This window comes from Prionailurus bengalensis, chromosome E2, assembly GCF_016509475.1.
Source record: "Prionailurus bengalensis isolate Pbe53 chromosome E2, Fcat_Pben_1.1_paternal_pri, whole genome shotgun sequence".
Lineage (NCBI taxonomy): Eukaryota > Metazoa > Chordata > Mammalia > Carnivora > Felidae > Prionailurus > Prionailurus bengalensis.
The window spans coordinates 47,813,596-47,831,558 of NC_057352.1; the positions used below are offsets into that span (position 1 = coordinate 47,813,596).

The 17,963-nt window shown below is 40.1% G+C and overlaps 2 protein-coding genes across 7 annotated transcripts in view; one reads left to right on the forward strand and one right to left on the reverse strand.

The window, feature by feature from the left end:
* PKD1L3 (polycystin 1 like 3, transient receptor potential channel interacting) overlaps positions 1 to 4,203 on the forward strand; it is an 82,220-nt gene extending 78,017 nt beyond the window's left edge. Inside the window, 4 exon segments of the mRNA XM_043599384.1 lie at positions 1,122 to 1,323; positions 1,808 to 1,909; positions 3,792 to 3,877; positions 3,879 to 4,203. Coding sequence (XP_043455319.1) covers positions 1,122 to 1,323; positions 1,808 to 1,909; positions 3,792 to 3,877; positions 3,879 to 3,921 — 433 coding nt within the window. The 3' untranslated portion in view covers positions 3,922 to 4,203.
* Positions 4,204 to 5,605: 1,402 nt separating this feature from the next.
* IST1 (IST1 factor associated with ESCRT-III) overlaps positions 5,606 to 17,963 on the reverse strand; it is a 31,519-nt gene continuing 19,161 nt past the window's right edge. For 2 of the 6 annotated variants that reach the window (XM_043599584.1, XM_043599583.1), the window contains 9 exons: positions 16,341 to 16,443; positions 15,750 to 15,930; positions 14,434 to 14,521; positions 11,804 to 11,887; positions 11,183 to 11,293; positions 10,085 to 10,291; positions 9,359 to 9,451; positions 8,204 to 8,252; positions 5,606 to 7,008 (listed from right to left, as the gene is read on the reverse strand). In XM_043599584.1, coding sequence (XP_043455519.1) covers positions 6,809 to 7,008; positions 8,204 to 8,252; positions 9,359 to 9,451; positions 10,085 to 10,291; positions 11,183 to 11,293; positions 11,804 to 11,887; positions 14,434 to 14,521; positions 15,750 to 15,930; positions 16,341 to 16,428 — 1,101 coding nt within the window. In that variant the 5' untranslated portion in view covers positions 16,429 to 16,443 and the 3' untranslated portion in view covers positions 5,606 to 6,808. Of the gene's footprint in view, positions 7,009 to 8,203; positions 8,267 to 9,358; positions 9,452 to 10,084; positions 10,292 to 11,182; positions 11,294 to 11,803; positions 11,888 to 14,433; positions 14,522 to 15,749; positions 15,931 to 16,336; positions 16,444 to 17,963 lie in introns of those variants that run through there. The other 4 variants (XM_043599585.1, XM_043599587.1, XM_043599589.1 and 1 more) reach the window with 4 other exon arrangements.

The following is a 17,963-nucleotide window of genomic DNA, read 5'->3' on the forward strand; positions in this document are numbered from 1 at the left end:
CTTTCCTCCTCCACTGCTCTATCAGACCTATATTTGTATACCAGAGTTAAAAACAGAACTCCGACTAATGTCCACAGCTGAGAAGACAGTTAACAAGAAACCATTTATACTGCTAATCATATTGAAAATGTCCTCTGTCTTCCTAATACTTAGGTATATGTTTGTCAAGGATAATACATTCAAATTTCACACAGCAAGGACCTGGAATTAGTTGTATTTTGCACCCTGACCAAAGAATAAAGCCTAAGGCATGACAAATGATCATGCTTTAAATAAAACTGCAACACAGTGCATTTTTTAAATCCAAAGAGGGTTGCTTTCTGGGTAGGGATGTTCATGCATTAGCTTGTCCATTACTTAAGAGACATCTGGTGCCCCTTTGGGCACCTTCTCTGGTCTTTCCCATGGGGAGGAGCATCTATTTCCCAGGCCAAGTATTGCCATGTGGTACTTGACTTTTTCAGTGGTCACTAGTCTGGATTGTTGATCTGTGTAATGAAGCAATGTTCCAGGTCAGACTTACAGAGGGTTGTTTATGTAGGGAGTGTGTCTGTGCAGTTAAATCGTGTTGACAGTTGAGGTCCATCTTGCTGTATGGCACTGCCTAGGTCTTAGACACTAGAACAGTTTGTGATCAGACACCAACTTGCTCTATGGGGTCTTTCCAAGTTGCAATACAAGATTGTGAATGCATTTCTCATGTAACACCCTTCCGTCTAGTTTACCTATCATCTTTCTACTTTCAGCACTGTTAAGCCTATTAATTATCCTACAGAAAACAGAGCAGCATAAGGGCACATCTCCTTAGGCTAACTCCTCTCCTTTTGAGGAGAGATTTAACTCAAACTGGAGCAGTAGACGAGGCTGGCCTTGATTTGCAGGATGAATTTGCATTAATCTCCTAGGGGTTGCACTTCAGGGCTTCTGGAGATCTCCCAACCAAATACATGGCCTTTTGCCAGTGCTCTCACATCCACAAGTACCAGAGGCGACACTGAAAAGAAGAGTTCTGACATCAACAAGTGTTTGACCCAATAGGACTTGCAGAGATGCTACACTTCAGCTGGAGAAGTGGATAGCATACACTTCACCTCAGTGACTGTCAGCCTTGCTGGGTACAGGTTCATCAGCTTCCATGAGGCAATAAAAGTAAACTCAGCAGTCGTTCACCTCATGGGCTTCCTGGTTCTACTGGCAACTGTTCAGCTGTGGAACCTGCTGGATCCTAACCCCAGGCTGCAGGTCGTCAGTAGAGCACCCAGCAACGCCTGGGACAGCTTCCTGCTGTTCATCCTGATCCTGCTGACAGGCTATGCCATTGCTGTAAGCCCTCGTTCCCACTGCCTTTTCCTAAAAGCAGTGCTGGCCTTGGAATCACATTGCCTCCCTGAAAAAGCACTGTATGAGAAACCATTAGTTCAAGTTAGCAATGAGTTCTGGAGAAAAGAGTGAAGAAATCTTTTAGTTATAGTTCCGTACTTAACTAGTAGTGAGACTTAAATGCAGAAATTTGTCTCATCTCCTAAAATTTAGCTCACAGGTTGATGTGAAGGTCAAATAAATTGATGAAAGCACTACGTAATTAAAAAGGAAATATGGGGGTGTGTGTGTGTATGTGTGTGTGTGTGTGTTGGTGGGGGAGGGCTTCTTTTAGGCATAGTGATTTGAATGGCCACTAAAGCATTTCTTTCATTTCCATTCTCTTTGGTTCTGTGTTGGCCTCCTTATCAAGCACCTCAGGAGGGAAAGAACTGAAACCAGCTTCATTACGGTCTACCTTCTCCTGACTGGTCTTTGTCCTTTCCAGTTTAACCTGCTGTTTGGATGGAGCATCTGGGACTACCAAACTTTTTTCAGCTCAGCAGTGACTGCTGTTGGTCTCAAGATGGGAATCTCTCATCACAAGGAGGTAAAAAACCCCATCACGGTTTTCCTGCAGGATTCTATTTGGTTTTTTATACTTCAGGGGAGAATTGCTTACAAAAAAAGCAGCCCTTTCTGCACCACTGTACACTGGAAAAGGGAGTGTAGATCCTTTGCCTTTCCATTTTATGGTGCTATCTATGAATACAATTTGAGTGGCTGTTACTTTCAGAAATGTGCCCTTTTCAAGCACCTAGTCCCACTTTCCTCATTTCTTGTATTCTTAGACTTATTGCCAGGACACTAGGCCTCAATTTATACTCTCATAACCTACCCAGATTAACATTATTTGCTGTTTCTGTCTCAATGGCCCTTTTAAGTATACAATGAAGTATATACTTTTAAGAAAATTCGGCAGGTATAATTCCAGAAAGAACTGCAATATTTGTTTATAGTTAATAAATGCTCATTTCAGACAGCTTGTATTCTCCCCCTAAAAACTACCAACACAAGTCTCTTCTATTCAGTATAAAAAGTATAAAAAATAAAGGAGGGGGGCACCTGGCTGGCTCAGTCAGTAGAGCATGTGACTCGTGATCTCAGGGTCAGGAGTTTAAGTCCCACATTGGGTGCGGAGCCTACTTAAAAAAGAACAAGGAAACCTAGATGAGGATTTGTAGCCCTAGCATATATAGATATGATTAGGACAGAAAAAACTATAATTCAAATTAGTGAATGAAGCCGTCACTCTTGGAACACTTTATTTACTAAAGCTCTTAAGGAAGTAACAATCACAACAATAAGCTTTTGCTAACACCTCCTTTTTGACTTAACTCTTTTTCTGCTTTAATCATAATCATATACAATATGAAGGGAAAATGGAGTATACTTACTGGGCAAAGTCTTACAGCACAATCTGAGATTGTCCCAAGTTACTTGTTGACTTAGATAGAGTACCTATAATTAAGCACTTTTAAGTGGATGATGTATTGTTACTAGGATATATTTGGTCATACAGATTTCCATCACAGTGGTATTTATTATAAACATTCACCCTCTAAGTTGTTGGGCTGTTTTGTTTTTTTAACAGTACCCTAGTGGCAACAGTGAATGAGCCAAAATATCAAGGGAAAAAGTGCATCATTTGTTAAAATGAACATGTAAATTAAAATGCTGTTATGGAAACCACTCTAGTAACCCTGTATTTGAGAGATGTCTTTATGCTGAAAAGACTAGCAAAACTCAGCAATTACACTTTTAAAGATAACACTTAAAAAAACAACCAACTATGCTCTGTCTCCCTCTGTCTCAAAAATAAATAAATAAACGTTAAAAAACAAAAAAACAAAAAAAACAACCAACTTAAGGGCACCTCAGTGGCTCAGTCAGTTGAGCATCCAACTCTTGATTTTGGCTCAGGTCATGATCTCACAGTCATGAGTTTGAGCCCGGCTTGGGATTTTCTAAATAAATAAAAAGAAAAAAAGACTAAAAAGCCAGTTTTTATGGTTAACCTGTTAAATTTTATTAGAATGCTCCTGTGTTTAAAGTAGAGGTCATAGAACGGCAGGCAGTTTTCAGGATTTCTGATGTATTTTTTCAGTAACCTTTTGCTACTCTTTCAAACCTCCATGTTTATATTTTCCAGAACTGCCAAAACTCACATGGGTTTTGAATTATAGTGCTATTGTGACTCACCTGTTTACCTGTGAAAACACTGAAGTCAATTATTTTTATACCCACCCAGTCTATCATTCTTTCTCTTCTGTCCACTCAAAAGTATTTTCCTTTTTAATAATTTTGCTTCTCCAAGTTTCCACCAAATATTTTATGTGACTATATCCCAAACATAAGCATATAACTTACATTTTTAAAGTAGAAATTAAACTGACAATCTTTAAACTCAAAATTTTATTGTCTCTTTCCAGGTTGTTGTTTTAGAGCCAATCCTGGGTTCTTTTCTGATCCTCACCAGTGTCATCTTGATAGTACTTGTGATCATTAACCTTTTTGTTTGTCATCCTCATGGCTTTTGGTAAAGAAAGTCCCTTAAGGTAGGTAACTCTCTGGCTCAGTAACTGAAATATAAATGTCATGATTCTTCTATCATTGGAAAAGCTCAACTGTTGCTGCTCTTAGGCAGACATAATGCACAGTATTAGCATATTCCCTTTATTGGTCTCTGCCAACCATTTTTATAGGAAACCCAGTTTACTAAGACTATATTATGTTCTATATCCACTGTCCTATAAACACCTGGTCCTCCGCTATTTAGCAGAAACACTCCAATGCCTGACAGTAAATCATAAAAGGAAATTTCCAGTATTACTATTCATACTTTTTTTTTTATTTTTTTTTTCAACGTTTATTTATTTTTGGGACAGAGAGAGACAGAGCATGAACGGGGGAGGGGCAGAGAGAGAGGGAGACACAGAATCGGAAACAGGCTCCAGGCTCTGAGCCATCAGCCCAGAGCCCGACGTGGGGCTCGAACTCACAGACTGCGAGATCGTGACCTGGCTGAAGTCGGACGCTTAACCGACTGCACCACCCAGGCGCCCCCTATTCATACTTTTTTTTGGTATCTTGTGGTACTTTTTCTCTCCAACATCAGGATCAATTGTTAATTTCCCCCACTTTTCTCCTTTTGTCTTTGAACAGACTCTAAAAGAAGGTGCATTCACAGATGGTGCTGCAGAGAGTTTGCTAGGAATCCAGCGGCACCAGAACACATGAGCAAATGGTCATGATAGCAATGGGCATTAATAATGGAGCCTGGCTCCATTCCCAGCCTGGCTTATTACTACTTAGCATATTATTACTTATCTTTGCATGGCAGTTTAGAAAATTACCAATGTTTATATATAATGCACTGTTAATTTTGTAAATCACTGAGGAATCAAAATCCCCTGTGGCTGCAAGTTCTTCTGTTTACAGATCACGGTCAGGAAAGGGTTAACCCTGTAAGAGTGATACAGAATAATCCAGCTCTGCTGCCAAACAACAAGTAAAAAAACACTCATCACCAATGTTTCAGTATGGCTGTGGGAAATATAAATGAATCACAAGTGGGCTCACAGCAGCTTACTTTTTTTTTTAATGTTTATTTTTGAGAGAGAGAGAGCACAAGTGGAGTAGGGGCAATGAAGAGGGAGACAAAGAATCCGAAGCAGGCTCCAGGCTCTGAGCTGTCAGCACAGAGCCCAACAGGGGTTAGAACCCACTAACGGTGAGATCATAACCTGAGCTGAAGTCAGACGCTTGACTGACTGAGCCACCCAGGCGCCCTGACAGCAGCTTAAAGATAAATGCATGAGGTTTGGGTAATGGAGAGCCCTGTCCCAGAGGAGTAACCAAGCAAATTCACAAATGCTATCTAGGCTTAAATACAGAAGTTGAGAGGTGCCTGCGAGGCTCAGTCAGTTAAGCGTCTGACTCTTGATTTCAGCTCAGATTATGATCTCATGATTCATGGGTTCAAGCCCCACATCGGGCTCTGTGCTGATAGTGTGGAACCTGCTTAGGATTCTGTCTCCTTCTCTGCCCTTCCTCTGCTCACTCTCTTGCAAAAATAAACATTAAAACACACACACACACAGATTGAAATGGGCTCCTCGCTGCTGCAGGTCCCCATGACCCAGGGAACCAAAGAGTTAAGGTCTGGCTTGTGCCGAGCATGGGTCACTGCTTAAAATAATCTCCACTAAAATCCAAATGCACCTCATCGTTTGACCAAACCAAATTCAGCAAGGCACAGAATTTTTAACTTTATTATCAGCTACTGAGCTATGAGATAGATACAAACTAATCAAAAACACTAAAGTTGCTTGAAACAAGTATATACATTACACTACACATAAGCCAGAGTCCTACCTTCTGATCCCAAAACCATCCCTCTGGGGAAGGACAGCCTTATCTACAGGGAAAAGGAGCACATTAAGTTACAATAGTAATAGTCTCATCTATCTAGGAAAGTAGTGAACTACAGCCACGTTTTTTATGGGCACCAAAAAATTTTCTGAAATCAGTCTTTAAAGGTTCTCTTAATCATAAAGTTTTCAAATGAAAACAAGAACCCTTCTTCTCCTGTAGGCATTCCAGCTCACTACCCAAGAGATTTGAGTACTTCTATTAAGGCAACTGGAAGCCCACCTTAGCCTTGAATGGTGACTTCTGCCCAACATGTGACCTGTCCGCCATTTGCCAGTAAATGCAATCCAACAGAACATGCTATGGGGAAAAACAGGAATTTATGCAGTGTTGCCCTCTGGTAAAAGGAGAACACAGCACTCAAAGCAAAAGGCCACGGAGGGCTCCCTGAGAATCCAGCAGAATTAAGAGAAGCCTTCAACTTTCCAAATAAACTTTGCAACTGGATCCAGGTAGAACAATGCCCTGCAGCAAGAAGTAGTGTATATGCCAATGAGAGGACCCAGCTTCCAAGAACTGTTAAAGAGGCTTCCAGCATCAGTCTCTCTTCCCATTCATATCACACCTTTTTGTCTTGATTCTTGCTCACCACAAATCCCTCTGTACAGAGGGGTTTGTTTCTAAATCTAGAACTTCAGCACAGGACTAAGAGAGACTTCATGAAGTAATGTCCTCCGTGTCCAGCCATCTTTGGCAGCTCTCCTTACAATGATTTCACCTTTTCCCTGCGGAGGGACAGAAGGACAGGTGATGGGCGAACCTGGGATCACATTCAAAGGAGACGAACAAGCAAGGTTGCCAAGGCTGCTCTGGCCTCGTTGACTCTAATTGTTAGTCTCTTAAGAGCAACAGAGAACTGGAAAGCAGCAGAATTTAGAGCAGGAAGAGAGCCCAAAGGAAAAGTGTGCTCAGTGATGGTAAGAGATGAAAAAGAATTGCACGGAGATTCTTTGTTACAAGGAGAAACAGTGCCGTCTCAAATCCCAGAGCCTGGAGGTTGCCTGGCTTAAGAGATCTAGGTTTTCTTTTTTAACTCTTCAAATCTCCGGGAAAGATCATCAAAGTCAATGTCCTCAGATGCTGAGGTGTTGGCACCAGCAGATGCAGTCGGTAGTGTGTCTGGCACAGACGGCAACTCTGGTAGTACAAAGTTGTCGCAGGTGTCCACAGGTCTGGAAGGGGGCTTTGCGGGGGCTTCCGGCTTGGGCCCAGGACCTAATTAAATAAGGTTAAGGAGCCCAGTGTTACAAACGCCAGAGAAGGGGCTCAGATCCTCAAAGCCCACAATCCCCTTTGGCAAAAACAATGTAACTATCAAAACACAGAAGAAAAATATGATTAAAGATCAATAAAACTTTCAGTACAATTAAGATCTACATTCCCTTAATACAGCTGAATCCTGTTTTACTTTCCTATGGTAAGAAGAAAGATTAAGAGAAATTCCAGGTGTGGTACATGAAACCAGGTACACAATGCATTCTCTTAGACTATGCCCTTTCACAAAGGTCTGCTCCCGTAACAACAAAGTCCAAGGGGTGGCACTAAAATTCTATTGGAATGAGCCACTCTTTAAGGATTAGGGGAAGAAAAATTTTATACGGAATATTAATGTCTACATTGCTTGATGTAACAGAATCAGAATTTCCACTCTTCCATTTTGTATTTTACAAGTTAAAATCATCCCCCTTTCCATTTGTATCTAAGTTCTAGAAAAGGTGAACCTAAACTATAGTTTTAGAAAATAAGAACAGTATTTGCCTCCAGGGTAGAATGGACTGGGAAGGAACATAAGAGAACTTTCTGGGGTGATGGAAACTTTCTACACCTTGACTGAAGTCACTGTTACGTAAAATCAAAACTCATCAAAATATATACTTCTGTGTATTTTTTTCTATGTTAATTATACCTCAACAAAACAACTATCCCCAAATTTTAAAAGCATCCCCCACCCTGGGTTTCTGAAGTGCTAGTAGTGTTTTATTTTCTCAGTGGATGGCCACACAGCATGCTTGCTCTGTGAAAAGTCACTGAGCTATTCACTATGGTTTTATCTAATGCCCCCTCATTAATGCCCAAGTTTGTTAATATAAACATGTATTTATATAAATACAAATAATTTTGATACTTCTAATACAATGAAAGTTGAAGCAGCAAGAACATCAAGAACTTGAGGTTGAAAGAATAATACCACCAACAGAAACAAGGAACTTGAAAGATTCTCTGGGGCCAGAAAAGTATTTTCTTTATGGACAAGGGAAATCCTGAGTTCTATTTTTGTCATACTACACTCAGGGAAAGGACAGGGCATGTGGGTAAAATGCCACAGACATGAAAACTTTCTCTGAGGTGGAAGCAGTAATGAGAAAACAGCAAAAAGGTTCAGCACTGAGGGTTTCTGACTCACACTCACCAACAATCTGTGCAGAAGAGACATTCTTATCAGCATTAACGTCATCAACCTGAAACACAAATACTGTTACCAAGGGAGAAAGCAAAGGCATTACTAGAGAGAAAGTACTGATACTGGTATAAGCCCCTGTGTTTTCCAAAAGCTAAGCAGAAGCAACAGAACCACTCCAAACAAACTGCCCCTCCACCCCCTGTACTCTTTTCTGATCTTCCAGCTAGACAGATACCACATTAAACTCTAAACCACCAAGCAGAGAAAAAGGAAATTCTTACTACACCATAACACCTCTCTCTGATACCTTCACCTTCTGTGCAGAGAAAGCACTAACCCATTGAATTCATCTCTCCAAGAACCAAGTCCTCAAATACTGAAGATCTTCTACCTCATTCCTAGAAACAGCTGTGGGCAATGCTTCAATGCATGCAAGACCAAACTTAAGAAAAACCCAAGCCCAAGGGGAAAACCAAAGGAAAGAACACTAAACAAGTTCAGGAACAGGAGGATCTCCCAGCAAACGCCGTATCAATTTGTTTTCTCTGTAATTCATCAGATGGAAGGAAATAGGTCTCAAAAGGCACATACTAGCTGAGGAAACAAAGCTGACAGAAAAGGAGCCCTCTAATTTGGAATCAAAGCTGTGCAACCACCAACAATTCAAGGAATGATTATATTTATAATAAGTTTTACCTACAAAACTAAAATGTAAAATTAGTAATATCGGCTGAAATTTACTAACTGGACACTTCTATTTAAGACAAAAATCTGGCCACTATTCCTTTACACAGTGTTGAATTCCTAAAACTGGTAATTTTAATTATGATATTCCAACAGCAGGACTATACCAACTCAAAACAATTCTCTGCCCTACTCCAAAAAAAACTAGGCAAGTGCCCTACGTGAACTTACTAAGAGACCTTCAGCTCCTTCCTGATTCCTGGCTTAATTGCAGACAAAGCATTGCCACCAATGATGATGTTGCTGCGGCCGCCACCACCCAACTTCCAGGGTAATGTTAAAGCAACACAAGAATCCAAAGCAAGAGCAATGATGGTACCAGGAATTGATCAAAACTTTGCCTTCCCTGTGGCCATTATTTTGCTCTCTCTTCATGGGAGTCACTCTCCTGCTGCTTACAAAAGAGCCTCAACCACTTACAGATTCATACGATGGGGGAGTTGCTGGTATCTGAGGTGGATGAATATTGGGAAAAGCCTGGTAAGTCCCCATTGGCAATCCATTGAAATCCGACTGCAAGAGAAGAAAGGTAACATCAGAGACACGGCCCCAATTTGAGTTTTCTGAGGTTTGTTGTATGGTAAGGGAGATATACATATATTCAGTGTATATTCAAGATATATATTGAATATATACATATATTCAAGAGCCAAAAAAGAGAAAAAAATGCCTAAAAGAATTCTAGATCTTCAAAGATCTATAGCCAAAGGCTAGTTTTCAAATTACTAAATTAACCGCTTCCATGTTGACAAGGAAAGATTATAATCAAACTCTCCTATTACTAGTAATGACCTTGTCTACAAAATGTCTACAAAAGAGGTTTTTCCACCTGGTAATAAGCAGTATTCATTTTTGGAAAAAACTAGTATGGCTGCAAAAGGTCCCAAAGGTATTTACCAGTAAACCTATAGGAAAAAGTTTCTTTAACACCATCTCTCTGTATTTTCCCCCATCATTAACTATAGACAAACCAAAAGACTTTTTCCAAATCCCGGTATTTTTTTCCACAATATGATCACTAATACCAAATGTTCTTATTGCTCAATCTTGACAACCTACAACTTTTGTGTGTATTCATATAGCCAATGTGTCTCTTCTTCTGTTACATTTTCTAGAGTTTATATCCACGCTTATATGTATACTTACTGGTCCCTTTGGAAGTGGGTAGGAAAAAGGAGTACTTGGAGAGGGCATGGGCATAGGCACAGGCATAGGCACTGGCACTGTTCCGTCAGGTCCACCAACTGGTGCTGCAAAACCACCCCCTCCTCCTCTTCCAGGGCCCCCTTTCTTCACATCATCTGTGAATCCAACATCAATAAGATCGGTCTCTATGCCAGGAGGAGCTTCTGCCTGAGAAGAAGAGAGAAACCTGTATCATTAACCCACACTGCAGGCCAGATCCCCCAGAAGTAGACTCAGAGATGCAGGTCAGCATGGAGGAAGTTTACTGGGGTAGTCTCTTGGGATAAAGACTTGTGGGGAGTGAAGGAAGCAGGGCTGGGCAAAGGGAAAAGCTGGGCTGCCATGTAGTCATAGCAACTGCTCAGTCAATTCCTTAGGGAGCTCTGGAGCTGGGATGGGTCTGGAGCAGGTGCCCTCAAATGGGGCAGAGTCTAAAATCCCAGTTACTAACTACAGGCTGCCCCTAAGGAAAGACTTTGGATGAAGCAGCTTTCTTCTGAGAGCCACTGCTGGAGGAGCACTCAGCTGTGTATGAGTACCAGTCACCAATATTCTCAAGAGCTGGGAGGATAAATGCTTTTATCCTGAACTGTATTTGGGATGGGGGGGAGGTTGTCTAAACAGCATACTAAACCACACACTACACCCCACCAACCTTAACTGAGTGATTATTATTTGTACATCTGCCGTCCTTACACTATAAGCCTCTTTAGGACAGTGACCTTGTTTTTATCTCTGTATTTCTGTGTACTGTCTGGCACAGGGCAGGCACCCAATAAATCTTTCAGGATCCTTTCTTGCTTCAATTCAGTGAAATTCATTGAAAACCAACAATGCCATTTTGTATTTGTATCAAGGTCTGTACCTTTTCAAAGTGCTTTCATCATTCATCTCATCTGATCCTTAAAATACTCTTTGCAGGCATATTTATTGTTACCCAAGCAGAGAAAGGCTTAAACTCCCATACACAAACTTTAATGAAAAGAATATGGTTATTTTTAAAGAAAATGATATCCAAAGACTCATTTCCCTTTGTACTCTGAAAGACTCTAAACTCACCATGACCACAGAGTCGGGCTCATAGGGCACATTATAGTTCTTGGCAATTTCAATCAGATATCTCTCCACCAGGATCTTGGGTGGGGCTTCCACACTCAGTTTGTGCATTAGCTATAAGTAAAACACCCAGGATTAACATCTATGCCAACTAGCCTTAAACCTAACTTGTCTCACTTTTAAACTTTGCTCCTCTTATTTTATATGTAAATTGAGAAAAAAGGGGTTCAGACTAGTTACATGATTTCTTTTTTCAGTCACGAGACATATTGCAAAACCATGCCTCTTTCATGTTCTCTGGTTACATACAACCCAGGTGTTGCTAAGACTGATACACCGCTGTCCACATTTGAATTCATCTACTTCTCTCCTCGCTTCTACATCCACAAATCACAAGAGGCACAAAGGATGGGGGCGGGGGGGGGGGCCTCACAATCAGAAGTTTAGGGACGGAGTAAGGAGCTGACGACACTGCCAACCAGAAAGCCTCTCACCCTATGAAATATGCAACCCTAGATTAACTCAGCCATACAGCAGGACCCACGAGAATCAACACAGGCAATAGGATAATATGCCCACATCCCTGTCTACTGCATCATGTTTATTAACAAGTATGTTCATTACCCTGTCATTCACAGTTCCAATCTGGTTGGTCCTACATAACTTGCCATATTCCTTGCTATACTTGGCACAGAGCTGATCAGCAACCTACAGAGAGGAAAAAAAAAAAAAAAGGCAAAACAGTAAATAAAAGTGGAAACCATTCCTAAAAACTACTTCAAGCTTCCTCCTAACAATAGTAAACATGCTTCTTTCTACTACAAGAATTCAAAACAACCAGGGTCTATAAAGCCTTAAGGGGTACATATTCGTACTTGTTTATCCAGCCATCCACTGAGCTGTAACTATGTGCCAAATTCTATTACAGACATTATGATATATGCTATAAACACAATGAACAAAAACAGACACTGTTCTTATAGAGGCTTATAATCTCTGAGGAAAACAGTCATTACTCAATCACACAAATGAAGATACAAATGCAGCTGTAATAAATGCCACCAAGGCAAAATAACAGCATGTGCAAAGGCCTCTGGTGGAAAAACAGGGCCAATCCTCAAGCTGAAATAAAGTAAGTGTTGAGCCCGAGGGAGGAGTGCCATAGGAAATGAAGTAAGAAAGGCATGTGGGGGCCAGAAAATGCAGAATCATATAGGTCATATTAGGAATTTTGTTTCTATCACAAGAACAGCTACTAAAGGGCTTTAAAGCAAGAGGTAGTGACAGGATCAGATCTGTGTTTTGAATAGAACCCTAAGCTGTTCTGACAGAATGGTGAAGAGACTAAAGGAAACCAAAGTAGGTACAGAAAGAAGATTCAAGAAGTTACTGTAATAGTCCAGGCAGGAAATGACTGGCATCAAACCAGAGTGGTCCCAACACCTGAGAGCTCAGTGAGGAGGCACTCATTGTTCAATATATAGACCCGGTATTTATGATGTAATTTAGTCCTTTGTCTTTTGGTAACACTCTTGGTTGCTTTATACTATGCAGAAATTTTTTATTATATTAACGTAATCACTTTGTTCATGGCTTTTGTGGCCTTTTCCACTATGAGATTATCTTTTTAAATCTGCCTAGCTTTCTTCTAGTTTTTAATGAGTTCATTAAAAAACAAACAAACATATAAATCTGTTTCATCTTGAATAAATCTTGATATAAAGGAAAAGTATAGAAGAGGTTAAAACGAGGTTTTAACCCCGGGTTGGGGCTCCTGGGTGGCTCAGTTGGAGAAACATGCAACTCTTGATCATGAGTTCAAGCCCCACGTTGGGTGTAGAGATTACTTAAAAAGAAAAAAGAAAAGAAAAAGAAAAAAAGAGAGACAGAGACTAAAAAAGTTAAAAGTCTATATAACAAGCAGCTGCCTGAGCTGGTACAGCATGTGACTCTTGATCTCAGGGCCGTGAGTTCAAGCCCCATGACAGACGTAGAACTTACTTAAAAAGAAAACAACAGAAAAATAAAAAAGAAAAGAAAAAAAGAAGAACCTGTTGCCTCTACTCTCCCATTCCTCTACCAACAAAACTCTAGGACTACCATCCCTACAGGAATAGAATACAGGAGGCTTACTCTCTGGGGAGGTTAAACTAATAGGACTCTGAACTCCACGCACAGCAGAGAGCAAAGATACTTACTGACAACCAAAATTTTAAGTCTTCTATAAGACAAGAATGAGACCTTTGGCTTTCTCCTCCCATGGTTCTCAGAAATTCTGGCAGCCAGCTTACACCCTTGAGGTAGAAAACAGGATTCTGTGCTGACAGCTTAGAGTCTGGAGCTTTCTTCAGATTCTGTGTCTCCCTCTCTGCCCCTCCCCCACTCCCTCTCTCAAAAATAAACAGTTAAAAAAATTTTTTAAATAAATAAATGAAAACCCACAGAAGACAAGGAAATCTCAAGGGGCATCTGGGTGGCACAGTCAGTTAACTGTCCGACTCTTGATTTCGGCTCAGGTCATGATCTTGTGGTTTGTGGCTCAGGCTATTACTGCAAGCCTGTTTGGGATTCTCTCTCTGCCCCTGCCACCCACACACACACTCTCAAAAATAAACTTAAAAAGAAAAAAGAAAAAAGAAAAAAGATGGGTCAGGAGGTAAGACTGAGACAATCTACAGAATAAAACAAAAAGGCAAAGATGTAGAAAACAGGTAACAAATGAATTTGAATACTAGCAGTCAGTACTATATCTGTGTTGTGAGGTGAAAGTTTTTAGTTAATGTCTAGCTCTTCTGCTAGATTCTAAGCTACAAGAGTAGGGTTACTGTCATATTTTGCCCACTGCTGCACCCTCAGTGCCCACTTAGCTCATAACATCAACTTGATAAATATTTGTGGAATTAATGAATGAAGCAAAATATGTGACCTTAAATTAATGTTAACTGGTTTACAGTTGTGTAAGAACTTTCCTATTTGAATATACTTAAATAACATTACAATAAAAATAAGACAAAACTGAAGGTACACAACACTTTGCTCTTTAAAAAAATTATTCATGTTTGCAAAACACTGTTCTGTTGCATTATATAAGGGCTGAAAAGGAGGTAGAGACAAATTTACAAATTTACAAAGCCTGTTTCAAAGGCAACATAAGAAGTGTACAAAATATCTTGTCAAATAAGCAGAAATGATTTATGTTAACCAACCTAACAATTTAACAAACTACAGACATCAATGAAACTGGTTGTACTCACTATTTTCAACTCAGCCACTTCTGACTGGAGTCGAGGAGCAGCCCATATCAGTGTAGACACAGATTCAGCCAGACCAGAATCTAGTTCCCTAATTAAGGAAGAAAAATTAATAAAATTTAATATTCTTTAAAACAAACCAACAAACGTTAGCATTTGTTGCTATCATATAGTTGATAGCCTTGGAAAGCTCTTTCACAAATCTCACTGGATTCTCATAAAATACTCTAGGCTTCCTATTTTACTTGTGGGGAAACTCAAACTGACAAGCCCAAGGTCACAAAGTCCGGAAATGGTTGAGCAAAGACTCAAACTTAGGCCTTTTGATTTCAGACTCCTTCCTTTCTTTTCAACAATTGTCTATATCAAGATCAGGCCTTCCGGCAAAGCCATTAGGAAAAAGGTCCTTGGGTATGTGAAGTAGTCCCCTAGTGCTAGTTGCCCACATGTAGTAAGAAATCACTATTAATGCTTTCACAGATTCCCTTTCTCAAAGAGGTGATTTGATTTAGGTCTTCAAAATGCATTATTTCATTACACTTACACAAAATGAATTAAGTTGTAGATACCTCTGGAACAACACTGTGCCTATAGTTAACACTGTGCCTATAGTTAACAATACTACTGTGCACTTAAAAATGTTAATAGGGTATGGGGCACCTGGGTGCCTCAGTCAGTTAAGCGTCCGACTTCAGCTCAGGTCATGGTATCATAGTTTGTGGGTTCAAATCCCCTCTGGGCTCTGTGCTGACAGCTTGGAGCCTGGAGCCTGCTTCGGATTCTTTGTCTCCCTCTCATTGCCCCTCTCCACCTTATGCGCACACACTCTCTCTCAAAAATAAACAAACATTAAAAAATTAAAAAACAGGGGTACCTGGGTGGCTCAGCCAGTTAAGCGTCCGACTCTTGACCTCACAGTTCATGAGTTCGAGCCCCCGTATCAGGCTCTGTGCGGATAATGCAGAGTCTACTTGGATTCTCTCCCTCCTTCTCTCTGCCCCTCCCCTGCTCTCTCTCTCTCAAAATAAATACATTAAATTAAAAAAATTAAAAACCAAAATACTAACTTAAAAATAAATAAATTAAAAATGTTAAGAGGGTAGAGATCTGATGTCATGTATTCTTACCAATAAAGGGAGAGGAGAGGAGGGACACAAGGACTTCTAGAGGATACAAATTTTATTACCTTGATTGTGGTGCTGGTATACGGATGTATGCATATGTCCAAACTCATCAAACTGCATGCATAAAATATGTACAGCTTTTTCTATAAACCATACCTAAATGTATATTTTTTTTAAAAATACAAAATATCTTACTTCATAGACTGGATGAGGCCAAACCGAGCCAGCAGCAGGTCACAATAGAGCTCCAGGATCTCCATGGCCTCCACGAGGTAGTCTTCTCGGATGATGTGCTCCACACGGATCCGAGCTCGTTCATCTTTCCCAGCAGCCAGATAGTCAGCAATCTCTTTTCTTGCTTTCTGGGCCAATTCCGCTAAGTCACAAATCGCATCCAGTCACATAGTAGTAGTACACTGAGCCGCCTGCCCTGCAGGAGACTTCCACTCCGACAGAGAGAAGTGCGTGTTTCTTCTACATCCTAGCTCACTGTTAGCAAATCTAGTCCCAACTCATCTAGTCTCTAGAACTTCCTCCACTATCTAGGTGAGACTATTGTTTGTGTAGCCAAAAATTTCCACCTCAGGAGTCATGTTATCCATTCCCTACAACAAAGTGATTCAGTCTAACTTGTCACAAAGGGCAGCAGTAATATATCTAAAGCTTCAAGGATATGGGATCCCTAAGACTTCATAGTAGTAGCCTAACAGAGCCAAATTATTAGGGTGCTAGAACCTGGTGATGTATTCTGGGAAATAAAATACAAGGAAATCATGCATTACTCACTTTTTTTTTTTTCCAATAGTTTAAGACGGTTTATGACTAATCTCAAATTGACTCGTAAACGCTCAGCTTTAAATCCAGAGCCCAGCATGCTGTGTTGTTCCTCCTGGAAAAAGATAAGAAACACAGTTACTACCTTCAAATTGAAATTAGTATAGAAACTAACATCAATTAGAAGGTAGATTAGCTGACACTATAAACCAGAATGGTTTTCCACAGACAAAATGACATAATGTGATTCACATTTCTTAAAGATCTCTTTGGCTTGTGTGAAGAATTGACTGAGGGAGAAAAAGAATAGAAGCAAGGGACTAAGGAGAAGACTATTACTATAATCCAGACAAGAGATGGAAACAGTTTAGAATCGGGTAGGTACCAGTGGTAAGGGTAGAGTGACTGGATTTGATATCTTGAAGGCACAGCTCAAAGATGCTGGCGATGGTTAAAACGAGTATTATATATTGCTCTAGGAGCAGGTTGATAAAAAAACTAAGTAGCAGGAAGGCCTCCTACCTCTCCCAAAAATCTCATCAGGGTAGTGATGAGAAAAGATTATCAAATTTAGAACCAAATTCAAAAATATTCTTTCCTTGGGGCACTCGGGTGGCTCAATTAGTTAAGTGTCCAACTTTGGCTCAGGTCATGATCTCATGATTCATGAGTTTGAGCCCCACATCACTTCTGTGCTGACAGCTCAGAGCCTGGAGCCTGCTTGGGATTCTGTGTCTCCCTCACTCTCTGCCCCTCCCCTGCTCGTATTCTCTCTCAAAAATAAATAATAAACATTAAAAAAAATTTTTTTTAATTTCTTCCCCTCAATTCCTCATATCCTCCTGACTCAGCCTTTGGGAAAAAAACTAGTGTACAGAAATATTAATATTTTACTCATGTATAAATAAATATACAAAGGGGTGAAAAGTCCAAGAAAAAAAAACTTTAAAATTCAACAGAAGGCTATTTACCAAGACTTTCACTGAACAGAAGAGTTACAGTCAGTAAAACCACTCCCCTCCACCCACAAGGGGGTATATCATTGTGCATTCCATATTAAGCACAAATCCTATGTTTCTCAATTAATTCTGGACTTGAACTTCAAAACAGGTAACATCCAAACAAAAGCTAGGTCTAACAAAGTAACCAATAAACAGGCAAACCAAAGAAGATATCCAACGTAAAGAAAAACCACTAGGGATATTTGTCTGCTTGTGCAAAAACCACTAATAAAAAACATCAGATATGTTTTCCTTTTGTAAAATTACCTGCAGAAGCCTTTATACATTTAATAATTAACCTAAGTCCCAGTTTATAATGGGGTCTCTGTCACGAAATACCTTGGATCCATTATACTGAGTATTTATTCAAATACTTATTGAATATCTCTACATCAGACAATAGCCCTACAATCCTTGCCCTTAAAGGAACTTATATTCTATTGGAAAAAACAGCTAGAAGAATCTGGCAACTATGAAACTGGTTAGAACTATGATTTTACAGTGTTTCTCAACTGGAAGTGATTTTGCCCCCTATAAGGATATCTGGCAATGACTGGAGACATTCTAAGTTGTCACCATTGGAGGGGATGCTACTGGCATCTGGTGGGTAGATCCAGGAATGCTGCTAAAAATT